Genomic DNA, 26,329 nt, shown 5'->3' on the forward strand with positions numbered 1-26,329 from the left:
ATCCGAAAGGACCCATCTTTCTTTTTCACAAACAAGATCGGGGCTCCCCAAGGTGAGGAAATTAGTCTGATGAATCCCTTGTTGAGTAGTTCATTGAGCTGGCTGGATAGCTCTTACATTTCTGTCGGCGCTAGACGGTATGGGGATTTAGCTACGGGGGTAGATCCAGGGATTAAGTCGATTCGGAACTCGACTTGGCGCTCGGGAGGAATTCGGGAAGATCTTCAGGAAAGACATCAGGAAAGTTGCAGACTTCGGGGATGCTATCGAGGTCTTTAACTTCCTGTTTCTCATTAACAACATGGGCTAGGAATGCATGACACTCCTTTCGCAAATATTTCTGGGCTTTGATGCATGAAATGATACGAAGGTTTGAACTGAGTTTATCACCATGGATAATGAGGTCTTCGCCAGATGGCAGATTAAGGCGAATGGCTTTTTCATAACAAAGGATATCAGCAGGATTGGGGCTCAACCAATCCATGCCGATGATGACATCGAAGCTTTTTATGGAAACTGGCATAAGGTCGATTGGAAAAGAATGGTCGTTGAAGGTAAGGGTACAACCTATGAATACGTCGTTAGTGCTCTCTTTCTTTCCATTAGCCATCTCAACGGTAAATGTTTTGGTTAAAGGTTGGGATTTATGCTTGAGTAGATGTGTAAAGGCATGACTAACAAAACTTCTCTTCACACCAAAATCGAAAAGAATGCATGCATATGAGTTGTCGAGGAGGAACGTACTCGTAACTATGGTGGGATCAGCGACTGCCTCCTACTGGCCCATGGCTAGCACTCTCCCTGCGTTGCCAGCTGTTTTTGCTTTTGGATAATTCCTCTTGAAGTGCCCGGTCTCCCCACAGCCATAACAGGCTTGACCGACACCCGCTCCAGGAGTTTGATTGGTTGGTTGGGCTTGTATCTTGCAGAAACGGGCTGTGTGACCCTTTTTGCCACAGTTATTGCACAACTTCTCGCGACACTGCCCGTGATGATGAAAGTTGCACTTATCGCACTTCGGAAGAGTACCAGCATATCTACTGGCAGGGTTAGGGATTTGACTCAGCTATTCCACCAAGTCAGTGATCTATCGATGAAGGTGCAGGCGGCGAACTTCACCTTGCTTGCCTCGGAGCACGCACAAATCTCGAAAATTGATTCGATCTTCTCAAACCACCGGGTTAGGGCAATGACACCTCCACTGCCGTCGAAGGATTTGGGGTTTGAATTCATAAAGTCTTTGTAGGAACACTCCTTCTGGTGTCCCTGACCACCATCAAGATTATGGGGATGGGTACCACTTCCTGATCCGCTAGAACTGCGATAATTTATCTGTGACATCGCGGCAGCCACAACGGCTGTAACTGCTGCCTGGAACATGGCAGGATCGAACTGAGGAGGTGGTGGCTGAGGATCTGTCGAAGGGTTGTTGCTCTTTCTATTGGGTCTCTTCCTGGGAGGCATCTTTCTTTAAAAGATATAAGGGGGAAAATGACGATAAGCCTTCTATACTGATCATGAATCGGATATTTTCAAGCAAGATAAATCTTAATCCTACAGCGATAACAGAGATCTACAATAAAGATTTACTAACAATAACAAGGAATTGCAGGTCTATCATTTGTGAGGATTAGTACTACTTGTAATAATTATGTGCAGTGTTATAAAATACTCTTATAGTATTTTAACTATGGGCTTTGTTAGTATAAGAATTGGTGAGTTTTAGACTTATCGCACACCACAGTCACTCCCAAACACATGTTCGTCATATCTCAGACAAATATAGTTGATCAGGTTATATTGGCCCCACAAATGACTACATAACTATTCAGGTTTAACCGTAGTGTCCAACTCGCCCTAAATACTTTTATGTAGTTCTTACTATGTTATAACTTCTTGTATGTATGAATACTTGTATACTTCTTGTAAAATACTTATATTTTAAAGTATACTTTTAGTTTCAGAGCACTTCGGCCCCTTTAGTGTTTATGGTTTTATACCGAGTAAGGTTCGGTATACTTAGTTCACTATAAACAAGACCTCTGATACCAATCTGTCACACCCCCTAACCGAAACGGCGGAAACGTTCGGGGGTGGATGACGTCATATGTAGTATCACAATAATTGCATCATAGTAAGCAAAGTAAACACAACCATTACATTAATTATATAAAAAGTATTGACATCTGTTTGTTTCATGATCATATGCATCAAAAGTATAACAAAATATAAAGACGTGACCCTATATGCACCATCTTCTCAAAAGCTACAAGAGTACCTGTCTACTGATTCTCTAAGAATACAAGCGGTTTTGAAAAGAGTATCGGCATTAAGCTGGTGAGTTCATAAGCATGTTTTTGTAATGAAAACCTATTAATGAATCAGTGAAAATTTTGTGTTTTTCCAAGAAAATCCAATATTTTCTAACATATGAGTTTGTTACAATGTTCCATAAAGTATTAGTTCGAATGCCTGTTTACCACCAGATTAAATTGTATAATAATGTTTTGAATGTAAAATCCCTTTTGTAAGAAACCCATGGCTATCACCAGTATGTATAGTAGTTTCATTACTTAAAATAAAACCATGTATTTTCCATACTTATGTCATATAAGCATTGTTCATGTAAAGTATATTACTACGTAAATGTATCATTGTTATCTACTTGCGAGTTTTATGACCATACTAACTGATACGACATGAATCGGATGCCAATATCATTTATGACTTTCTCACCCGTAGACCTGCCGGTCCTACTGTAGCTAACAACAAGGTGCGGGATTGTCAGTCCCGTATAGATCTATACACAAACTCACGTTCTCGCTCGAGGAGACTCTGGTTCATAAGGGAAGTCTTCCACTAGTACATATGTAAGTACCCAAAGACGTGTCTCTCAAACTAGATTAACGATTTTACAAGTAATAATACGAAAACCCTTTTTATAAATAACAGTTAAGTTTATAAACAGATACTTTCGTTCCCTAAACTATATACTTATAATAGTTTATATGTCTGTATATAATAAGCCGTGTATTGAAATCCCAAACTATACCTATTATAGTTTGTATGTATGTTATATACTTGATTTTATGTATTGATCTGAAAACTATGCAATTATGTTTGTAAGTTGAAAACGTCCCTTATGCTCAACATGTTACAAGAGGGATAAAATATCTAAATATTTTATAAAAATGTGGAAACAGTATGGTTGTATCAATTGCATCAGTTTTAGGCGTGTTGAAATCCTTTGGTATAAATTCACAAAATCATTTGTGTTTGGCTTGTATTCTCCCCCTGAAAACATTAAAATCATAAAAGCATAGGGGTATGAACTCATTGTTAGTTGCGTGAAAGCTTCGGACAACGAAACTGGGAATGAAGACCCTCGGGTTGATGTACGCGGCACTTAACGGGATCCTAATAACAATTAAATACATATATGCATTTTATTAGTGAAACCATTATTTATAGTGTTGGAAAAACACTTGCTTATGGTTGAGGAATATTATCGGGACTCGATTGAATCGGAAAAAAACGGGGTTTCAGCCAAGTTCACGACTTAGGGAGGGTTTGCGGTCGTGAAGGGTTTCCAACCGTGAACTGTTCTGTGAACAGTTTACTGCCTTTGAAGGGTTTACGGCCTTTGAAGGTTTGAAGGGTTCACGGCTTGTTCTTGATGAACTATGAAGATTTGAAGGGTTTACGGCTGTGAACTCAAGAACAGCAATGCTTGATTCGATGAAAAACGGATGTTTTGATGCTCCAAAACGAGTTCCAAGGCAGATAGAGTGATATATGAAGAGAAATCTTGTGTTTTCGGGTGATGATTTTTAGAGAAAGAAAGTGTATTCGCGGCCAGAAAAGTATAAATGAGGGGTAGGGGCTCATATTTATAGGGGGGTTTCATGGTCGGTAGTGGGGGCCACCAGCCACTAGCCGTGAATGGGTTTACGGCCGTGATCGGGTTCACGACCGTGAACACAGTCAGGCCGGAAACCGCTGATTTTTCGAAGGAAACTCGGGTTTTCGCGTGATTTTTGGTTCCGATTGTTATATGCATTTTAATTATATAACTTAAATGATTTTCCAAACCATAAGAATTTGACGGAATTAAATAAAATTAAAAATTTATTTAACGGAAATCGGCTAACGTTAACGGAAAAAGGTTCGGGTTGTCACAATGTATGGGAAGAAAATTGCTACATGGATTTCATCGAAAGTCATGGGTTTCATTACTGGCCTTTGGAATTCCGAGTACTCCACTGAATTTCTTAGAAAGTCACAAATTATAGTATAATAGCAATAAAGTGTTAAATTATTTGTTTTCTTATTTATGTGAAACTTGATGTTGAAATATTGAGAAAATATAAAAAAAAATAGAAAAGTTGTGGAAAAAAAAAGAGTGAAAAGAAGAAAAAGTTCCAATAAAATATAAAGAAGTTGCAATAAAGTGTAGTTATATTTTACAACAATTATATTCTATAGTATTTTTCTTTTTAATTCATGTCTCTTGGAAGCTTGACTTTGAAACAAATATGCTAATAAAAAGGTATAAATTGGAGGAATGCAAAAATGAATGTTTTTCAAAATGAGTGGGAAACATTTATGTGGAAAGTGATTATTTAGGACATGGGAGGTACATAAGTAAAATTAGATGCAAATACATGCATTGAGGCAAGACATAATTAGTGAGTTCAAATAGGATTGTTTTTGTGTGATGTTCGTATTCTATGTTTTGATGTTATTTATGAAAATAAGTTTTGCTTAGGGACAATCAAAAGAGAAGTGTGGGGTATTTTGATATTAATCTCTCTCTCTCTCTCTCTCTCTCTCTATATATATATATATATATATATATATATATATATATATATATATATATATATATATATACATATATATATATATATATATATATATATATATATATATATATACGGACCTGGCAATTCGTGTATCCGTGTCATGAAAACGTGTCAGCCATGAATTTGACACGATACGATTACACGATGAGAAATAAGTTTTATCTCAATTTTTAAGATGTATTCGTGTCGTGTATTCGTGTCGTGTCGTGTCTCTCACAAATTCGTGTATTCGTGTCTGAAATTGTCAGGTCTAATATATATATATATATATATATATATATATATATATATATATATATATATATATATATATATATATTATTTCAATACATTTTTGCTATATTTTTGTTAAACACAAAGATATTTGGTACTTATAAAGTTTAAATTCTAGCCAGAGAAAGACATTCTCAAGAAAAGGAAGAACACTGGACGAAGATGGAAATTGGGAGGTTAGAGCATGCATCAAGAGGAGAAGAATAAGAGACCTGCATAAATTGAATACCACGACATGGCCGTCTCATTGCTACAACGTGGTGACGTGTTAGATCCAAAACTTTCCTTTGTTTTTGCATGAAGACTTGTTGAATACGTGTTTAAGATATTTTTGCATGGTGTGGCAAGCATATTTCCATGACATGGAAGCTAATTTTTGGCAAGTATAAATATCAACCATTAGGTCAAATCCGAGGGAGAGTTGTTGATTTCTTCGACCAAAAGCAACCAAAAACCTCTAAGAAAACCCTTGGAAGTTAATTTTTGATTGGAGTATAAGATGTAGAGAGATTGAAGTGAAGATTCATCACTAATCATTCAGTTTGCCTAGCTTTTACAATGTTTAACCGAGTTTATTCTTTGATTATGCGTGTTTCTGCTGTAATCATGGGCGAATAACCTTTTACTTTCATTTAGATTAGATGAACCCTAATACTATGTGTTAATTTCTATTTTTATGTATTATTGATGTTGGTTTTAACTTGTGTTTAATAGATCGTTATCCTAGTATGTTAAAGTTTCAATATTTATTGCCTTGCCTTCAAGTTTTTTGTAGTTAGATGACCAATTTGATTGCATTAACTTGTTACCTAGTTGTTTATGATCATTGAATTATGTGAGCTACTGATTGAACAAATCCTAGAAAAATGTAATAAAGTTAGTTGCTTTAACTGTTCTAGAGAGCATTATTACATCATAATATGTACTTGATTGTTTGTCTTGATCATAGATATATAATTCTTAAGGTCTAATCATTCATCGTCCATATATATCTTAAAATCAAATTGATGTTCTTAATTTGCATGATTAATGTAGTTAAAGCTCATAAATTGATATATGTTAGGTAATCAGACCAAGATATCTGGTAATCTCTAATTTGGTAACCAATGAAATTAATCCATTCTCTTGAAATGCTCACCAAGTAATTCAAACTTTTTACAATGGGGTAAATGTGTGTACTCGTCAAATGGTCGATTAATATGGAGCAATTTCTAAGATAACCCAAGGGAAGGATACATGATAATTGAGGAACTAGTTCGACATTCTCATCAATGGAATTTTCAAGAGATCCATCCATATGAAAAAGATCAACTAGGGAAATTTCTAACAACATTTCTCATTTGACCGCAAAGTTGGATGCTATGGGTAGAGACATGAAGAAAATGAATCAAGCCATCCATTTTATTTAGGTTAGAAGTGACCTTACAAACTATTGTCACTTCAATGAAGATGGAAACAAGAAGGCTCAAGCATACAAAAAATGGAAGCCTTGGAACAACCTTCTTAAAATGACTATAAAAATGAGAAATAAATGTAAGGAAAATGTAGGCAAGGTGCAATGGTTTTGGGTGGATTACTTTGGTGTTTATTAATCTATTGTACAAAATAAGCTCATAACCACTCTAATTAGAGTTGGTGAATATGATGACCTTAAGACTTTTAACCACTTAGTCATTATGTAAATGGAATGTATTTGAATCAAATGAGTTTTTTAGACCTGTTAGGTCCCTTAAAGTCGTTTGGGAGAGTTATGGAAGGTTTGAGTACATTGGAACCAAAGTGTTATGATAGTGAAGACACGGTATAAAAAATATTGCTGCTAAAAAAACAAAGTCGTGCTTTTTTCAAGGAAAAATGTCACATGGTCATGTAACAGTTTGTCTCTACCAATAACATGAAAATGCCATAACTTTTGCATATGGACTCCAATTTAGTCCATGTTTTTCCTACATGCTTGTTTTAACATAAAGAATTCACTGAAATAATAAAAGTTCAATTTTAGGATTAAGAGATTAATAAGTGATTTAATACATGGATCAATAGAATTTTGACAAGTTTATAATGCTCTTAAGTGAAATTTGAATTCCCAGACCACTCTTAAAGAAGAAGGGAAGTATCATAAGTCTAGCATTTATAATAAGATGGATACTTTTACCTTGGAATATGTTTCCCTATTAATTAATTATTTTGATTCGTGTTTCCCTTTTTCAGAAATATTATATATATATATATATATATATATATATATATATATATATATTACTTACATACTATATGTACAAGTTGTGTCTTCCCTTGCTTGATATTATAAAATATGATTAGGGACGTCTTATATTGAACTAGTGACACGATTTGTTAATAACTTTTATTAGGGGAGGTTTACCCTTACGTTTATATTATGGTTTCATACACCCTTTACTTTAGATTCTGGATTTATATACCCTTGAATTTTTCTTATGAGTTTATATAACTCTTTGATTGATTATATTTTGAATTTGGTATATATTTGGAGTTTGAATATTTGATGATGTTATTGTGTCTCATATTTTCATTGCATGCATTCATGCTCAGGAAGGGTTGATACTTGTATAGTTATGATATGAGGGATAACCCACAAGAATGACTTATGGTGACTCATATAGAGTACTGTAATGACCTATGATGACCCATACATGGTATATTAGTGACTTGTAGTGATTCATAGAGAGTGTAGTAATTAGTAATGGTGACTCATATGGAGTATAATAATGACTTGTGGTAACATGTAATGTTTTGTGGTGATATGTGGTGTTCTATGGTATCTTGTGGGGATTTGTGGTGTTTTATGGTGATCTGTGGTGGTTTGTGGTGATATATGGTTAATTGTGGTAATTAGTGGTGAGATGAAGAGTTTGTACTTAAGATGTTTATGGTGACAAATTAGACTTAAGGTGGCTTGCGTTGGGCACTTAGTTTCATTGCATAGTAACTCTTGCATTATTTATTTATTTGTGATGTTTACATGAGATCGACGTTAACAGCAATGCATTTTGACTTATGTTATGTTTTACCCCGAAATTGAGTTTTTATTATTTCGCTGATTTTTTATAAAGTATGGGTTCATAAATTTATATATGAATTGGATGTTCATTAATATGCTATCCATTTAAGGTTTAAGCTTGTAATTGTACTCAGTAGTCTCTCTATAGTGTAACATAGTATGTTGATAAATTATTACATGTTAAGTAGCAAATTATTGTTAGAAGTGAAGATTTAGAATATTAAGGATTTATAAAAGACTTTGGTTATTGTAATGAAAAATTTGTTTCATTTTGAACCTTTGTTTTTGATAACTATTGTTACACTCTCACATGATGTTTTTACAAACTATTTTTGAAAATGATGTTTTGGGATTGTTTTCCGCAATTAAACTCCAAAAGTAAATTTGATATGTTTTAATAAAGGTCATTTAAAATAAGCCATGCGAGGAATGTGTTTCAGTAACCGAAGCGACGGAACATAATCGCCTCACGACACCTTGCTCATAGTTAGTCTAGGTTATTAAGGGTAGACAAGACAACGACATAACTCTTAGACTATGGGGACTTTATGACATACCCTTTGGATACATCATTGCTAAACAACGATATGACTGGATATCATGGTTGCTGCCAACACTGCCCCTTCCCAAGAAACTTGGTTTCCCAAAAATACCTTCAGACAACATAAGTGTCGTTAAGATTGTCCGTCTCTTGGCCACTCTATTACCCGGAAATCATGTTTTATAGCAGCCTTGCCTTACATCAACTATGTTGCATATCCGCCAAGGTGCACGCTCAAGACAAAACCCATGATGACCAACAAAACTCGCAAGATACAAAAATGGTGCTCATGCCACTACTGCTTCTGCATCAATCACAAAGTAAATGAAAGAAAGAGAATTCTGTTAACTAACAGGCGATAGTGCACTGCATCAAAAATATCCATTTTGTCCCCTAAAAGTGAGCCTTACCAACTTAGTACAAAAGGGGCAACAACCCTAAGTAAATAGATCACTCTCACTTAGACTCCACACCCTCATCCCAGAACTAACTTGGTCGACAAAGCGTTCTCTAGTAGCTCCTCCCAGAACGGTGCTTTTTCTCTTGTATTGTGAACTCAGATCCCGACGTGTAGATAAACGGTCATACTTAGAAAAACCCAGTCAAATCGGTCTCACTCAGGAATTTTGACATTTAAAAGAAGCTCATAATTGTTATTGATGTTCATTTATTTTGTTATCAAATTTAATGAACTTGTGATATTTCTTATATATACTTTCAAAATTATTTTCTTATAATTTACCAAATCTAAGTACTCATGGTTTAGACCGAGTACTCGCTACTTGCTAGTGGACCGACCGAGGAACATCTAGCATTGTAACATTCGATATACCCAAATACACCAAAAATAACTTTCGGTATAAGTTCTCATCAGTTATAATTTTAGGATTTTAATTATCATTTCAGGATTTTAATTATTGTTTTAGAATTTTAATTGTTATTTAAATATTTTAATTATCATTTGTTTGTAGTAATTTGTTTTTTTAATGAAATGTTAATTAAAATTAATATTATTTAGTTTTAAATATTTAAGTGGCTTAACTAATTTTAAAAAATTATGTGTACAAATTCATTCCACATATTTAAGGATAGAGAGAGAGAAAATGAAATAGTTAAGAAATATGGACTCCTTCAAGCCTTATACATTTAGGTTAGGTATTGGGACATGCCAACGAGCACAATTTCCTCCATCTCACCACTATCTCCTTCCACACCATCGTTGATGTACCTATAACTATCGTGTTGAATAAAAATAGAGAGCTAATTAATTGCCCTCTTTCATGATATACACAACATGAGGCTACAACCGTGACTCCATGTCATTATCACAAGACTTGTATGACGGCGTACATGGTTGTTCCCTTCATGCAGCACATTATCACAAGACTTTTGTGCCGGTATACGAGATGGCTTTTTTAAAACACAAACCAATTCACCTTATTTTTTCTAATATGTAACACACCATATTTTAAGTATATAATGTATTCAAAGTTTTACTTGAATACATTATATTTGTCACTTTTTGTTCAGTAGTTTTGGAACTTAGGTGCCGATTTTCATAGCCAAAGGGTTTCTTAAATAGTGTAGCAAAACTAGGATTACACCATGTAAACCCTAATGGGCATGACCTTCCACATTCCTTAGGCTCCATGGGTTTAAACCTTCATGGATCATCCATGCGTTGTCACATGGGTTTAGCTCAACCATAAGGAATCATGGATCATTGGCCCACACCATAAGAATGAATGGTTTGCCAAATCAACCCCTTATATTTAATTAGTCTCTTTTGATCACAAAATTAATTCCAAACTAATTTTTCATCAATACTAATTAAATAATATGATTTCATATTAATATATTAGAACTTATAATATATTAATAAATCATAAATAACCTCTTCTCAATTGTCCATCCTTCAAATTGTTCCGGTGCCATGCAACCCAAATGGACCATGCTACTCTCGGGTCAAGTACATACCAATTATAGTTATGGGCTTAGACACTAAATCCAACAAATACGTGTTTAACCGTGATTGCTTTGAAAATAGTTGAAGTGTCTCACCCTAAAGTCAATTGTTTTTATCTTTTCCTCAATTCCAATCCGTAAACACCTTAAAATATCTAAGCATGGTAGTAAACACAAAGTGTTTACGCCCTAGGATGGTCCTACTCTTGAGTTTACGCCCCATGTGTGGTCCACCAAAGAGTTTTCGCCCAAACATCACATCCCTAAGGTAGTTTACACCCTAGCATGGATTTCCTAAGGTGTTTACGCCCCTAATGTGCTTTCCCTTTTGAGTTTACGGCCAAGGGAGGTCCATTAAGGGGTGTTTACGCCCCTAAGGTGGGTTTTCATTGGGTTTTCGGCCAAGGGTGGCCCAAGTTAAAATGTTCACGGTTTTGGGTGATTTCCTTAAGTGTGTTCACATTTTTTAGCTAGTATGCACTCAAAGATGATGGTCTTAGTGGGATATTGTGCTAAAACTTCCAAACAAAGTGTTTAATGTGTGTTTTCTTGTTGACTAGCTAAGGGTGCATTCAATCATGGTTCCACAAAACTTGTTACACATATTTATATCCATATATGTTAGCTTAAGTCATTGTTCTTATGGCCTTCCATGTTCTAAGGTGGGTGGGAGACTAGACTTAATACTAATAGACAATCTTTTAATCCAAGATTCTTTTTCAAATTCATTTGTCTAGTTTTGCCTTGATAAACTTGTTTACCTTCGAGAGGTTACCTTACGTGTGACTTCCAAAAGTATATACTTCCATATACATGCACTTATGCCCTTTTAGTTTTCCAAGGTTATCATTGTAATAGGGTTACAATTTAGACCTTGTTTGATCCAAATCCTTCGGGTTGTCACAATAAGCCATGCGAGGAATGTGTTTCAGTAACCGAAGTGACGGAACATAATCGCCTCACGACACCTTGCTCCTACTTAGTCTAGGTTATTAAGGGTAGACAAGACAACGACATAACTCTTAGACTATAGGGACTTTATGACATATCCTTTGGATATATCATTGCTAAACAACGATATGACTGGATATCGTGGTTGCTGCCAAGACTGCCCCTTCCCAAGAAACTTGGTTTCCCAGAAATACCTTCAAACAACATAAGTGGCGTTAAGATTGTCCGTCTCTTGGCCACTCTATTAACCGAAAATCATGTTTGATAGCAGCCTTGCCTTATATCAACTATGTTGCATATCCGCCAAGGTGCACGCTCAAGACAAAACCCATGATGACCAACAAAACTCGTAAGATACAAAAATGGTGCCCGTGCCACTACTGATATTCCTTCTGCATCAATCACAAAGCAAATGAAAAAAAGAGAATTATGTTAACTAACAGGCGATACTGCACCGCATCAAAAATATCCATTTTGTCCCCTAAAAGTGAGCCTTACCAACTTAGTACAAAAGGGGCAACAACCCTAGGTAAATTGATCACTCTCACTTAGACTCCACACCCTCATCCCATAACTAACTTGGTCGACAGAGCGTTCTCTGGTAGCTCCTCCTAGAACGGTGCTTTTTCTCTTGTATAGTGAACTCAGATCCCGACGTGTAGATAAACGGTCATACTTAGAATAACTCAGTCAAATCGGTCTCACTCAGGAATTTTGACATTTAAAAGAAGCTCGTAATTGTTATTGATGTTCATCTATTTTGTTATAAAATTTAATGAACTTGTGATATTTCTTATATATACTTTCAAAATTATTTTTTTATAATTTAAATTTACCAAATCTAAGTACTCACGGTTTAGACCGAGTACTCGCTACTTGCTAGTGGACCTACCGAGGAACATTTAGGGTTGTAACATTCGATATACCTAAATACACCAGAAATAACTTTCGGTAGAAGTTCTCATCAATTATCAGTTTAGGATTTTAATTATCATTTTATGATTTTAATTGTTGTTTTAAAATTTTAATTGTTATTTAAATATTTTAATTATCGTTTGTTTGTAGTGATTTGTTTTTTAATGAAATGTTAATTAAAATTAATTTTATTCGGTTTTAAATATTTAAGTGGTTTAACTAATTTAAAAAAAATAGTAGGAATTTATTCCGCATATTTAAGGATAGACAGAGAGAAAATGAAATAGTTAGGAAGTATGGACTCCCACAAGCCTTATACACATATGTTAGGTATTGGGACATGCCAACCATCACAATTTCCTCCATCTCACTACTATCTCCTTCCACACCATTGTTGGTGTACGTATAACTATCATGGTGAATAAGAATAGAGAGCTAATTAATTGGCCTCTTTCATGATATACACAACATGAGGCTACGATCGTGACTCCATGTCATCATCACAAGACTTCGATGACGGTGTACGTGGTTGTTCCCCTCATGGAGCTCATTACCACAAGACGACTTCGATGATGTTACATGGTTGTTCCCCTCATGCAGCGCATTACCACAAGACTTCTGTGCCAGTATACGGGATGGCTTTTTTTAAAACACAAACCAATTCAACATTTTTTTTATATGTAACACACCATATTTTAGGTATATAATGTATTCAAAGTTTTACTTGAATACATTATATTGTCACTTTTGGTTCAGTAGTTTTGGAATGGGAAAATGACTTGTAAGGGTAATGATCTTTTACCTGTGTTCAAATTATACCATTCATGTTTTTTTTAACAAAAAATACCATTAATATGTGTTTCGTGGACACATATTACCATTGGCAACCGGATACAATAGGTTATCCCGGTATTTTGTAATTAAAAATAAAATAACGAGTGATGTGGAAAATACGTGGCTATTACACCCACATCTCCCCTACTAAAGGATCTTAGGGCACGATTTCTTCTTCAAAACTGTTGCAGGATTTCTCCCAACCATGGCTTCCTCCTCGACGCACAACTCCAGCACCAGATCGAAGAAACCCAAGTCAAAATCGAAACTTGATTTTGCAAATCCTTGTGATTGTGGCTACCCTTCTCGTATTTGGACTTCAACGACCAAAGATAATCCTGGAAAAGAGTTTAGGGTTTGCCTTAATTCAACGGTATGTGGGGTTTAATCTATATGTAGTAAGGTTTTTTTCACTAATTTTCGTATTATTTGTTTTAGGATAACCCAGAAATTAAATGCAAATTCTGGGAATGGGTTAATGAAGAAGATACAGTCAACAACAAGAAAAGACATGAAGTGAGAGCACAATCCTGTGAAGTGAGGGCATAATCCTGTGAAGTGAGGATTGCCATTATGGACCATGATTTCAATATTTACAAAAAGAAGACAGATGAAGAATTTGATAAGATGAGTAGGAAAATTAGTAGTCTCAAAAGTTATGTAATTGTGTTGTTTATGTTGTTTGTAGTATCACTTTTAAGGGCATAAATGTCAAATTGTAAGTGGATGTTATGGTTGAATCATATGGTTGTTTTGCTGAATATGATTGAATCTTATGTTTGAATATGATTTACAGGAATAAATGTGAAAAATTATAGTTGGATGTTATGGTTGAATCTTATGTTGCTTGTTGAATTAACATGTACAAACATCCCTCACTTTTTTAATGTGCAGAATGGTCAAAAATAATGTGAAGGGCATAATGGTCAAAAAGAATGAATACTATGTAAAAGCAACATTGAACGATGTAGATTCTATTTAAAGGGTAATAACAAACAAAAGCAGAGTTTTTAATGTGCAGATTTACATCAAAAGACAAAAGCATAGTGTTTACCAAAAGACAAAGCATAGTGTTTTCTGCCCTAAACAAAATACATACTTAAAGGCCAATAACAAACAAAAGCACAGTTTTTAATGTGCAGATTTACATCAAAGGGAATCATTCCAGAGCAACAGGTTTAGTCACACTTAAACAACATCCATCATTGGTGATGACAGCCCTCTTCAATGCCATTTCGGTGATCCTCTCTGAATATTTCCTTTGCCTCTTCAATGGTTGTGCTACTTGTTCAACTTCAACAAGAGGTTGTGCAACTTGTTCCTCAACATCTTCAATCACAGGTTCAACTGCAACTTGTTCCTCAACTGCAACTTGTTCCTCAACATGTTCCACTTCCACAACAGGTTCAACAACATGTTCCATTTCAGGTTTAACAACTTTTTCCTGATCAGGTTCAACAACAGGTTCCATTTCTCCTTCTTCAGCCACCTTTTCAATCTCAGATTCATACTCATCTTCAACTTCAGCCATCTCTTCAATCTCAGATTCAGACTCATCTTCAACATCAGGAACATGTTTACCCTTCTTCTTTTTGGGTTTAGGGTCCTTCTTCTTTTTGGGTTTAGTGCCCTAAGATCCTTTAGTAGGGGAGATGTGGGTGTAATAGCCACGTATTTTCCACATCACTCGTTATTTTATTTTTAATTACAAAATTCCGGGATAACCTATTGTATCCGGTTGTCAATATACTGACCGCTAAGTACAAAGACACGAAACAGGTTTGAAATTTGAAGTACACCTAAATTCCAAAAGGGAAAATTACTTGTAAGGGTAATGATCTTTTACCGGTGTTCAAATTATACCATTCATGTTTTTTTTAACAAAAAATACCATTAATATGTGTTTGTACAATACAACATCATTACAACATTAGTAACAGTATTGATGCTATAAATAGCCAATAAGCCAGGATACGTGGCCACAATACGTAGTGAGATTTCACATGAAAACAGTTGGACACAGACTGCAAACATCATTCATTATGGAAAACAAATAAACAACAAAAACAGAAAAAAGCGGTGCAGCATCACCACATACAAACAATGACGACTGATCATCTGCAAAAAAAAAGCTGACTTTTTTAACTGACTACCATGTGAAAATGAAGCCATAGCTTTCAATTCACAAATCGGAACCCTAACCTAACACCTACCATGAACAGTTTAGCGGGTGGTTGAACTTTAACACCACCGCATTCTACCGGTTTCTGCCTCTCTCCTCCACCAAAAAAACAGAGGAAACTGAAAACCACTTCACAGTTCATAGCGACTCTATTCTAAACCAACCACACACAACTGAGAAAACAAAAGAGCCTCTCTAATACGAGCCCTTTTGTAGGCTTTCCATCTGTTCGACGAAATGTCTAAGTGAATTGTCCTCCGGTGAACGTCTGACCAAAAGACCATCCGGCGGGGACGGCGTTGTTGCAGATGACTGTGTGGCCATCGCTAGTAGTAACCTTGAAAGATAAAGCTTGCCCATCAAGATTCGAGTTGCTCTGCCAATTTTGACCCCAATTTCTCGACATGGGAACCCACCCTGTTCTTGAACCTTTGATCGCAACCGCTTTCACGTCACCTGCTCCTCCGACGTTCGTTATCAACACCAAATTGAAGTACGAATGTCCATTCACAGTGAACCTGATCCCTCCCTTCTTCACACAAGGTACCCTGTCAAAGTTCGCGACTTTTTAATTCCTTCATGATTTTTGCATGCAATTAGAGAACAAATTAACACTACATTACACGATTACACACCTCTTATAATGAACAGGAACAATTCCCGCTTTATATTGAGCAATTTGTTGGAAAATAGGCTGAGAGAGGTCGAAATGATGTAGCGGAGGGTTACACCATCCGCCGGCGTTGTTAGGTAAGGCGTTGTTCGGAGGACAGAAATTAGTCGCGGTGACGACGATAGATCCAGGTCGACACCATTTTTGTTCACCTGCACATTTGATTTCGAAACAAGCTCCACAACTCATTCCATTGTTGAATAGAGCTGTACTTAGTGCTGCTGTGTTTGTACCATACCCTTGGCTGTATAAGTTTCCATATCCACAAGCTCCACCTGCAAATTAACATCCCCAAAACCATATAGTTTAATCCATTTTCTTAAATCGGGAAATAAGTGTCGGATTTTAGGGTTATAAGGTTTTAGGTTTTACCCATTGTGCCAGAAGCATCGCCGCCTCCATAGAAGGTAGCATGAGCTTCAATCCAACCTCCATTGTTGCCATGAACGATAGAGACGATTGAGAGAATACTCACCACTAAAAGCGCAATTGGAGCCATGTTTTCTGTATAAATTAAAACATGGAAATATGAAATATGAAATAATGGATAAAAGTTAAGAGATTAAAAAGTTATACCTTTCGAGAAATACATGGAAGAGAACGAAGAGGATGGTGGTTATGAATGTGAAGAGTGATAGAGTGGGGTGAAATGTGAAGGGGGGTATGGGGGTATAAATAGATGCGTGATAGGGGTAATTAAGTAAAAGCATGATATAGGTTATTTTTAATATATTTTTTTGTTTTATTTTTGCGAACCTAAAGACAATTTAAAATGTCATTTTCTTCTGTACAGGTGTAGGAACATGAAAACGCCAGGTGGCAGTGGGGTCCATGCTCTTACGTGAAAGAAGGAATCCCTAAAATCCAAAAGCTCAACAAACTTTTGTTGCATCAGAATAGGTTTACGAAAAAGCACATTTTCTTCTGTACAGGTGTAGGAACAAACTTTTATTAAAGAATTCAGTTACTTGTATTTTTGTGTGAATCACATTGCCATTTGTGACCATGTACATTTCATGGCAAACAATGTAAAACATTCAATAAAATTAATAAAACACAAAATCATATTATTTTGATGGAAAATCTGAAAAAAGTCGTAATATTTACCCTAATTTACGAAAAAATCTTAAACAAAAATTTATTACGAAAAAATATGAATTATCGATAAAAATGACGATTTGGCCAATTTTTTCCGATTTACCGGTTTCATTACTTACATGGTTTCATTAAAGTTATATTATTTTATTATAATTTACGAATAAGTTTCAAACTAAAATTTAGTGATAATTTGATCATTTTGTCCATATAATATATATTTTACCGTTTTCATTGTTAGACTGGACGTTTAGTCTTTAAATAAGCTAATGAAATAGATAATTTGGGTTATATAATGTTATTTTACCATAAAACTTAATATCCTGCTGTACTGTATATTTTTTGGAATATAAAATGCATCCAACGAAGATTACAATAATTACATAAACTAGCAACAACTTCGTTATTTTTTAAGTTTATGATAAATTTCAAATTGTCTATCTAGTCTTATGTAACCTAGTATATCTATCTCATCAGACAACATCTCATTTCCCGCCTTTGTTTCCCGGAATCACACATTTTACTGGTTTTATTACTGACATTGATACATAGTCATAAATAAGTCGATAAAATGAGTATCAAATTTTACGGTAAGCGTAAGATTATATAATCCATTCTATCCATCCTATCAAATCATTTAATGATTATGCATGTCATAAATAAAACCGGTAAAATATATTTAAATGAAGGATTTTGTCAAATTATCACTAAATTTTTTGTTTTATTAATTTTATTAAATGTTTTACAATGTTTGCCATGAAATGTACATGGTGGCAAATGGCAATGTGACTTAAGAAAAAAAAATAATAATAATAGTGGGATTAACATTATATAATCCATTCTATATATACTTTTATTTGATTTATTTTTATTGTTATTTATTTATTTTTTTGCAACTAAAGATGGTATTCATAGTATAAAAAAAAGTTGTCTAAAGTTTAAAGATGGGTAGCGCACTTAAAAGCCAACAATATTTATGAAAAAATAAATAACTAAATAAACTCTTCAAAATTGGTTAAATTGCAAACTAAATTATAAGTTTGCAAATTATATTCACTTTCGAGATTGTTTTAATAATAATAATAATAATAATAAATAGGTTCAAAAATAGGGGTGAACATATTAACCGAAAAACCAAACTATAACCAAATTAACCGATATAACCGAATCATTTTAACTGAACCATTAGTAAAAGATATGTTCGGTTTCTAATTTTTATTAACTGAATATATATGGTTCGGTTATGGTTTTAATCTAAAACCGAACCACTATAAACTGAACCGAATCAATAATATTTATAAATATTTTTAATATAATATAATATTAAATATATGGTACGTAATTATATTAGGAATTGAAAATTTAAAGGGAATTATTTGGAACTAGATAAGATATTTAATTTTCTATCAATACAATTACATATATGCAATCATTCACTTTTTATAACAATGGACTTATGTTTTTTAATTTTTATAGAAAAATATTTTTATTTTTATGTCATCTTTGACCATTATGGTTAACCGATATAAACCACTAACCATAACTCTTAACCGACTAAAATCGTTAACCAAAACCAATATTCACCGCTACCCAATGATTATCGAAATACATTAACCAATTGTAATGGTTATGGTTCGGTTTTGACCAATAACCGAACCAAACCGTCCCATACATACCCTATAACAAAGTTACTTCAAAAATTCTAAAAACTTCATATTTGTTCTTTCTACGTCTGGCTTATGTTTCGAACTAAGGTCGCGACAAGTTTCAAACTTGTTTTTTGTGAATATCCATTGAAATAATATAAAGTTATATTTTTTATGTTGAAATGACGATATAAAAACTAAAATTGGGAAGAAGAAGAAATAATGACTTTGTAGTAAGTAGTCATTTTGACATTTTCTTACTATTTATAAAAAATAGTCATTTTGTGAATATCCTTGCAAACTACTATTACACACGTTTCTCTGTATCTTGTTTAGTAATCTTAGTGGGCGCCATTTTAACACTAGCTAGAATTTAATTGACATGTTGAAATAACATTTTGCATAAATTTTGAATGTCGATGATTTTTGACTCATCATATGCATTCATTGCATGTTTAGTAACTAGCGTCCAAGACTCTGATCATTCAATGTTATTTCCCCCGACTACAATTACGACCAAATCTTTCACACTTCAAAAAGATCAGGAAACTACGATCGAGTAATGAATTAATCTGTTATATAGTCTTGTTTAAATAATTAAGATTTGATAGCTTTTTTTTAAGTATGACGGAATTAGCAGCTTTGCTTTCTAATTTAAAGGTAAACAATGGGATGATAGTATAGTGGTGGGTTAGTCGATAGCAACATTGGAAGTAACAATCGAAGGATAGGGTAATGTGTAAGCAAGTTTCCTAGGGAAAACAAAAAACGACTAAATTTGACTTTGAAAAGTCAATTTCAAATTGCGAATTCACATGGGTTGAAGAACTATTTCGAAAGATGTGATTATTTTTCAAATCGAGACTATGTGCTTCTGTGACGGTAGCCCATAGATCGTTTTCGTTTTTCTTTGCTAAATCTGTTTTGTTTGGGTTTACAACTTTTGTTGACCGGTATGCTGTCAAATTTTTTTTTGGCATTCTCTAAAACAAAGTTGGATAATTGAAGAGTTATTCATTAAAAATGATGATTTACTACTTCATTTTCATTCCCCATACTCACATTTTTAAATAAACAATGACCATCAATCCCGTGCAATATCTAATAACCCTATTCCACTTCAACCGTAAGAAAAAAGAACTGTGAACAGATCGCAAAAATTTTGTAATTTGCATTTGTTGATAGGCATGGTATTTTGCCAAGAATGTTAGTAAGGTAGCATAGTGTATCGGGTTTAGAAGGCATGGTAAACTCAGAGGAGAATCAATCATCAGTTATCAAGATGGGCAGGTGTGGATTAGTGTTAGGGTGCAGCATGAGTGTTTTCGTGAGGGATTTGTTCAACAATTTATGGGATTATTGGATTTTTTTCTGTTTAGCTCTTTTCAATCGATTGGTCATTGTGTTCTTCGTCAACAACTGTGATCGTTCGAAGGTTTTTAGCAGTAATTGTTGTAGGTGCAGCTCGTGTGTCAACCTTTCGTCAAACTCTATCAGTTGTGTATATATGTTTCCGTGTGAGTGCATCCTTGATTGTTTGGTAGCAGAATTGTGGCTTCTAGTAGACTCATGTTTGACAATTGTCTTGGGATACTAGAAGTTTAATGTCGGAGCGACGTTATCTGATTCTTCATGTGTGATTTTGTGTCTACATAGGTTTCAACTTTGGGATGTCACGACAACGGGGATGGTATCTGGCTCGATCCGACCATGGTTCAGACAACATTTTGGGTGATTTTGGAATTTTCCTCCGCATTTGAAAGTTTCGTCGAGTTATTTGGGCATTATTGGAGATATGTTCAGTTTTGTTTAAGGTTTGAGATTTTGTTTCGGTTGTTTAGGAGAATGTTTCTGTTAGCGGTTGAGGTCTGTCAATTAGTTGGATCTTATGACACTTCACCCTTTGGGTAAGGTTGTAATGAAGAAAGAATGCAGTAGATCTGGGGTGCGTTGTGTGTTCTACTTGGGGGTGTGTAATCTTTGTAGTTCTTCAAATATTTTGTCAGGGTTGCATGTGGATTGAATAAGATAATCTGAAAACTCTTGGTCCGTCTTTATGGCATGGTTCTAGTCTGATATATTGCTTTCGAGTAGGAACATGCGTTCAACAGACTATCTTATTTTCTAGCCCCGTGCAACCATGTTATCGTCGGGTGTTACGTCGGTAGCAGCCTAGACTATCGAAGGGGTTGTGTGTTTTAGAATTGTATGGCTCACGTTGTATTGGTAGGTGCTAGGAGGGACATTGACTGGTTTCTTGCTGGCCGGTGGGATGATGGCTGTAAGCCTATAGGCCCACTAAGGTGATGGTCGTGAGTCTTCATGCCCGTGGTTGGATGATGGCAAGAGCGGTGTAGTACCGTGAGCTTCTCATTCTGATGATTAGATGGTGTCACGACGTATCGTGGACTAGTGTGGATATGAATTATGTGGATGAGACCTTTGGGTCTTCGTTCGTTAGTCTTTTGGCATAGTTGAGTTTTTGAGTTGTATGTAAATACTACTAGTGGCTCAGTAGCCAACATGTTTGGGTAGGGTATTAGTAGGATGTTGACTTGCTGGAAAAGTCATGGTTGTGTATCAGTAGTTACTTATTGATTTTCTTCTTAGAGGATCCATGTTTGTTTATTGAGACTCGTCTCGTAAGAGTTAGATTACCAGTGATGGAGTTCGTAGTGGGTCTCTTGGACGATCTATCACGTAGTTGTGCCCCTGATCTGGGATGAAGTCTGGACGCAACGGGGGATTTTAGTTCGTCCACTGTTATGCTTGTGGGAGAGGTGGGTTAGTGATGATTTGTCGAGAAGTCAAGCGTGCATCTAAGGTCTATTGGTCATGAATTTCCAGATTGGAGGATGGGTTGATCATTAAGGTCAGAATGTTTCTAGTGCTCGTATTAGCATGGTATGGACGTGTTTGTTGTCATAAGGACTATGGGATGGGTATGTCAGAAAAGTGATAATCAGTTTATGAGTATGATTTTTGGGGTTGCCGAATAATAGGTTCGTGGTCTTGTGAAGTTTATCGTTCGGTTTGATTTGTGAATACCGTAGAGTTTAAAGTTGTAGTGAGTAGTCGAAAGATGTGTCTTTACGTTTCACGTTTGTAAATAGAGAAAGTTTAAGGACTTTCGTTATCGTATCTATTTAGAAGGCATTTTCAAGTTTTGATCGTATTGTCAAGTCCTTGTATTTTTTGGTCTGTGATGTACCCTATAAATAGGGTAAGTACTTAGGTGCTAGGGTAACAAACAATCTCAAAATATTTTCTATACTCTAAAACCTTTGTACTCTTCCAGACGTAATCTGAGCTAAACAGATCTTATTTAGATCTTGGTTTTATTTATTGCTTTCATTGATTCGATTGTTTCAAACACTTATTCAAACACTCTTCAATTGGTATCACAGCAGAAATCACCAATTTGATTGAAGAATTTGAATCTCGTTTTTCAACTTTTTGAGTCGATATTTCAGATTCATATTTCCACAAAATTGAAAGCGTAGTTCTTCGTTTAATCAAAATTTATTAATAGATTCTTCTATTGTTTTTGTCAATCGAACTTATAATCATCTCAATTTCTTTTTACCAAATTCTTCTTTTCATCAAATCAAATGGATAATCTTAATGTGAACACGATGATGAACTATGCGAATCTTCTGGGACTGCAACTAAGATTTTGATGTTGATTCCTGAGTTTTATGATCAGTAGGCTGATCGAATAGAGGACTATCTTAATGACATCGATGAAAATTATGGGGATCTATCAATGAGGGAACTTATCGTGAAGATAGGGTTCAAGCTGTTGGTAATGTTGGAGCAGCTGGAGACATGGTAACACAAGCAAACAACTAAAAGGATTGTGATAAGAAAGCTCTTCGTGAGTTGAGAGGTGCTCTTCCTCATGTCGTCTACAACTATGTTCGTGGATGCAAAACTGCTAAGGAAATATGGGATACTTTGAAAGAGAAGTATCAGGGAAATGAGAGAACAAAGAAAAGTTCAGTGACGAAATGTTTGTCTCAACTTGTCGATTTCAAGCAGAAAGAAAACAAAAGCATTGAAACGTACTATGACAGGATGAATGATTTGATCTTCAAGTGCAATCGATATGGGGTAAAACGTACTTCTCTAGAATTTAATCTTACGTTCTTTTATGGACTCAGAAAAGAATGGCGAAACATATGCTTGATGATCAAGACACAAGAGAATTTTGATACTCATTCTCTATTAAAATTTGTATAATATTCTTAAAACGCATGAATCAAAGGTAATGGAGATTGCTAAGGAAAAAAAAGTTGAACTATGGTGGTCCAATGGCGTTGGTGTCGAAAGCAAATGTGAAGGAAGATGAGTTTGAGGTTGAAGCGAAAGAAGATGAGGAAGGATTTCTGATAATTTCTGATGATGAAGCAGTTGCATATTACTCTAATAATAAGGTGAATAAGTTTTTCAAGAAACCAATAGGTGGAAATTTCAAGAACAACTTTGAAAAGAAACAAGTGTCGAATGTTGGTGTAAGTCAGAATCTGATGTCGGAAATTAAGAAGAAAGAAGATGAGAAAAAGATTGAAGTGAAACTAAAAGGAGATTCTGGCTACAACTATAATTACTATAATGGCCATGATCACTTGGCTAAGAATTGCATGTTGAGAAAGATGGAAGAGAAGAAAGAGAAGGTGAAAGATGAGGCTTATTATGCGAAAAGACTGGAGGAAGTTCATGCTCAAACGAAGAATCTTTCGCTAATGGCTAAAGGAGGTGATGAGAGTGATGGGACTTATCAAATATGGTCATCTAGATCTGCTGATGAAGAAATGTGTCATCCTACTCATGGCATGACATTTGCAAAGTACGAAGAGGGTGAATCTTGTGAGAAGGGCTTGTTTGAGAAAGGTGTGGAGGACAATGATGAGGAATTGGAGGAGCATGTGAAATTTGATGAGGAAAGTGAGGAAGAAAATTGGGAGACCACTGGGAGATGTTTCGTTTCAACAACTCCAAAAGCTCCAATGACTGCAAAGGTGCATGATCTTCTAATCTCATTTAATATTTCTTTGAATTCTTATCATACTGTTTTATGTGAATTTGACGAAACTTGCTCTTACTTGAATAACATGCTTATTTCGATAAGTAGTGAATAAGAGACATCTAAGGCGTCCCTTTATGAAGCTCGTAATAGGTTGGAAGAAAAGAAAAGTAAAATAGAGAGTTTAGATCTTTTCATCACAAATCTTATGTGTGATAAGGATACTCTTAATATGGATAATAAAATGTTAGTCAAACAACGTAATATCTATTTTAACACCACAAAACGATTGTATGGAAAGCTAACTGATTTTTATCATTCTGCTGACATTTGTGTTGAACAACATAGGAAGTTGCTTCCCTTCATTAATTTCAAACGAGAGTTAGTTGATGTGACTACTTTCGATTGTGAGAGTAAAGTAGCTGACTATGCCGCCATTCCTAATTATTCATATGCTTATGGTGTAGCTAACGTAAATGATTTTTTAAATTCCGATGAGCTTGTTAAAATTGTGAATGAGACCTTGACTAAAAATGAACAAATCAAAATTTTGAACAAGACCGAGAAATCGACACAAAGTACTTAAGAAAATATTGCTGATATCGATGATAATTATGATAGTATTAGTGAAATCGAGGAAGACGAATGAGTTGATTGCTCGAAATTTCCAGTCATTAATTTCACTTCGTTGGCCAAGGACAAAGATAAGGTTGATTCAAATTCGAAATTAATCGATGAGTCTTCTTCGACAACCAAAACTTGTGATTCTCAAAAAGAGAAAGTTGTTGTTGAGGATGTTATAAATAACGAAAGTGATAGTGACAATGATTCATGTGAAAAGGAAATTCCTCAAGTTGTGGAAACTTAAGTGTATGATGATACGGAGGAATTCTCAAAGATTTTTAAAGAAAAGAGAAAACTTTATTTGGAAACGAATATTGTTCTTTATCCCACGTGCATCAAAGGTCTTCCAAATCAGGTTTTTGTGAAGAAAGGAAATGCTGAAAATTTTGATCCAAAAATAAACGAATTATTGAAAAAAGACAATCAAAATGTAACTAATGAAGGTTTTTATTCAAATCAGAATATGGAAGAAAACAAGTTAAACAAAAGATCACATGTTTTTCAACGACAAAAGAGTCAAAATTCTTTTTCCAAAGAAAATGAAAATAAATCTAACAAAGTTTGGGTCGTGAAAACAGAAAAACCAAATGTCGAAAGTAAAACTGAAGAAAACAGTGAGAAATTTTTCCCTAATGATTCTAGTAACCAAAAGGCGAAATATCATGATTTCAAAAAGAAAGAAAAATCGGTTACACAAAAAGTTCCTTTTAGAAATCAAAATGGAAAATTTCAAAATCGAAAATGAAAAAAACGAAATTTCTGGATAGAAAGCACAAAACAAGGCTTATTGGAAGAAACAAAAGGAAACGCAGAAAGCAAAGTTTTTGAGATACATGAATAAAAAAAAATTCTGAAAAGAAGTTTGCACAAACATCAAAAATTCATACTTCAAAACATGTCTCTTAAAGTAATTTGAGTAATAGACAAAGGTATGTTGAAAATAAAGTGGTTTTTCACCAAAAGTGAATGTTGATCAAAAAGCGAATGAGAAAAAGGGTGTGAAAAGTTCAAATCCAACACAACATAATGAACAAGAAAGTTTTCATCAAAATTATGTTGAGAAAAATGTTCAAAAGATGAAGAATTTTTAAAATAGTGAAATGAAAACACAAAATCATTTTTAGTACAATGGACAAAAGAATTTTTCTCAATATTGAATTTTTTGTCAAAAAGTTTCTCATTTTCGTTATCAAAATCGATACCAAAATCGTTTTTAACAACGACCACAAAAACCATCATGAAAAATGAATTTTACAAAGATGACAAATGTTGAAAAGAGAAATGTACCATTCAAGCCTGATGGTTTAAATTTCGAAATCCTGATTTGAAGCAAAAATCGAAAGTATCTTTTGTTAAAGGCAGAAATGATACGAAAAATCTTAATTGTTGGTTGGAGGGAAAAGGAAGAAAATTTTAGTCGACAAAGTATTCTCAAACACAAGTCCAAGAGGCTTATAAGAATTACTTAAATCAATCTTTGAGTGGAAGTACTTCTTCTCAAGAATCAGTGTCGAAAGTGTTAAAATGGAAAAAGTGAAAGCAACGAAAGTTGATGTTTCTCAAGGAAAGGTTGAAAAAGAGAAGCTCAAAGTTGAAACTTCTCCATTACATGACTACATATCAATGCCCAAAGCTGAAGAAGTTAATTTAATTGAAAAACTTAAGACTAAAGTTCGTAGTTGGATTTTTGATTCATCAT

The 26,329-nt window shown here is 34.6% G+C and overlaps 1 protein-coding gene across 1 annotated transcript; it reads right to left on the reverse strand.

Moving 5' to 3' along the window:
* Positions 1-15,674: 15,674 nt before the first annotated feature.
* LOC145108206 (expansin-A15-like) lies at positions 15,675-16,891 on the reverse strand. Its single transcript, XM_079045216.1, has 4 exons — positions 16,816-16,891; positions 16,612-16,743; positions 16,202-16,514; positions 15,675-16,114 (listed from the first exon to the last, which is right to left on the reverse strand). The coding sequence occupies exons 1-4, from the start codon at positions 16,829-16,831 to the stop codon at positions 15,808-15,810; spliced, it is 768 nt and encodes a 255-aa protein (XP_078901342.1). The 5' UTR covers positions 16,832-16,891; the 3' UTR covers positions 15,675-15,807.
* Positions 16,892-26,329: the final 9,438 nt, after the last annotated feature.

The sequence above is a fragment of the Lactuca virosa genome, chromosome 4 (genome assembly GCF_052849685.1).
Source record: "Lactuca virosa cultivar CGN04683 chromosome 4, Lactuca_virosa_CGN04683_v6, whole genome shotgun sequence".
Taxonomy (NCBI): Eukaryota; Viridiplantae; Streptophyta; class Magnoliopsida; order Asterales; family Asteraceae; genus Lactuca; species Lactuca virosa.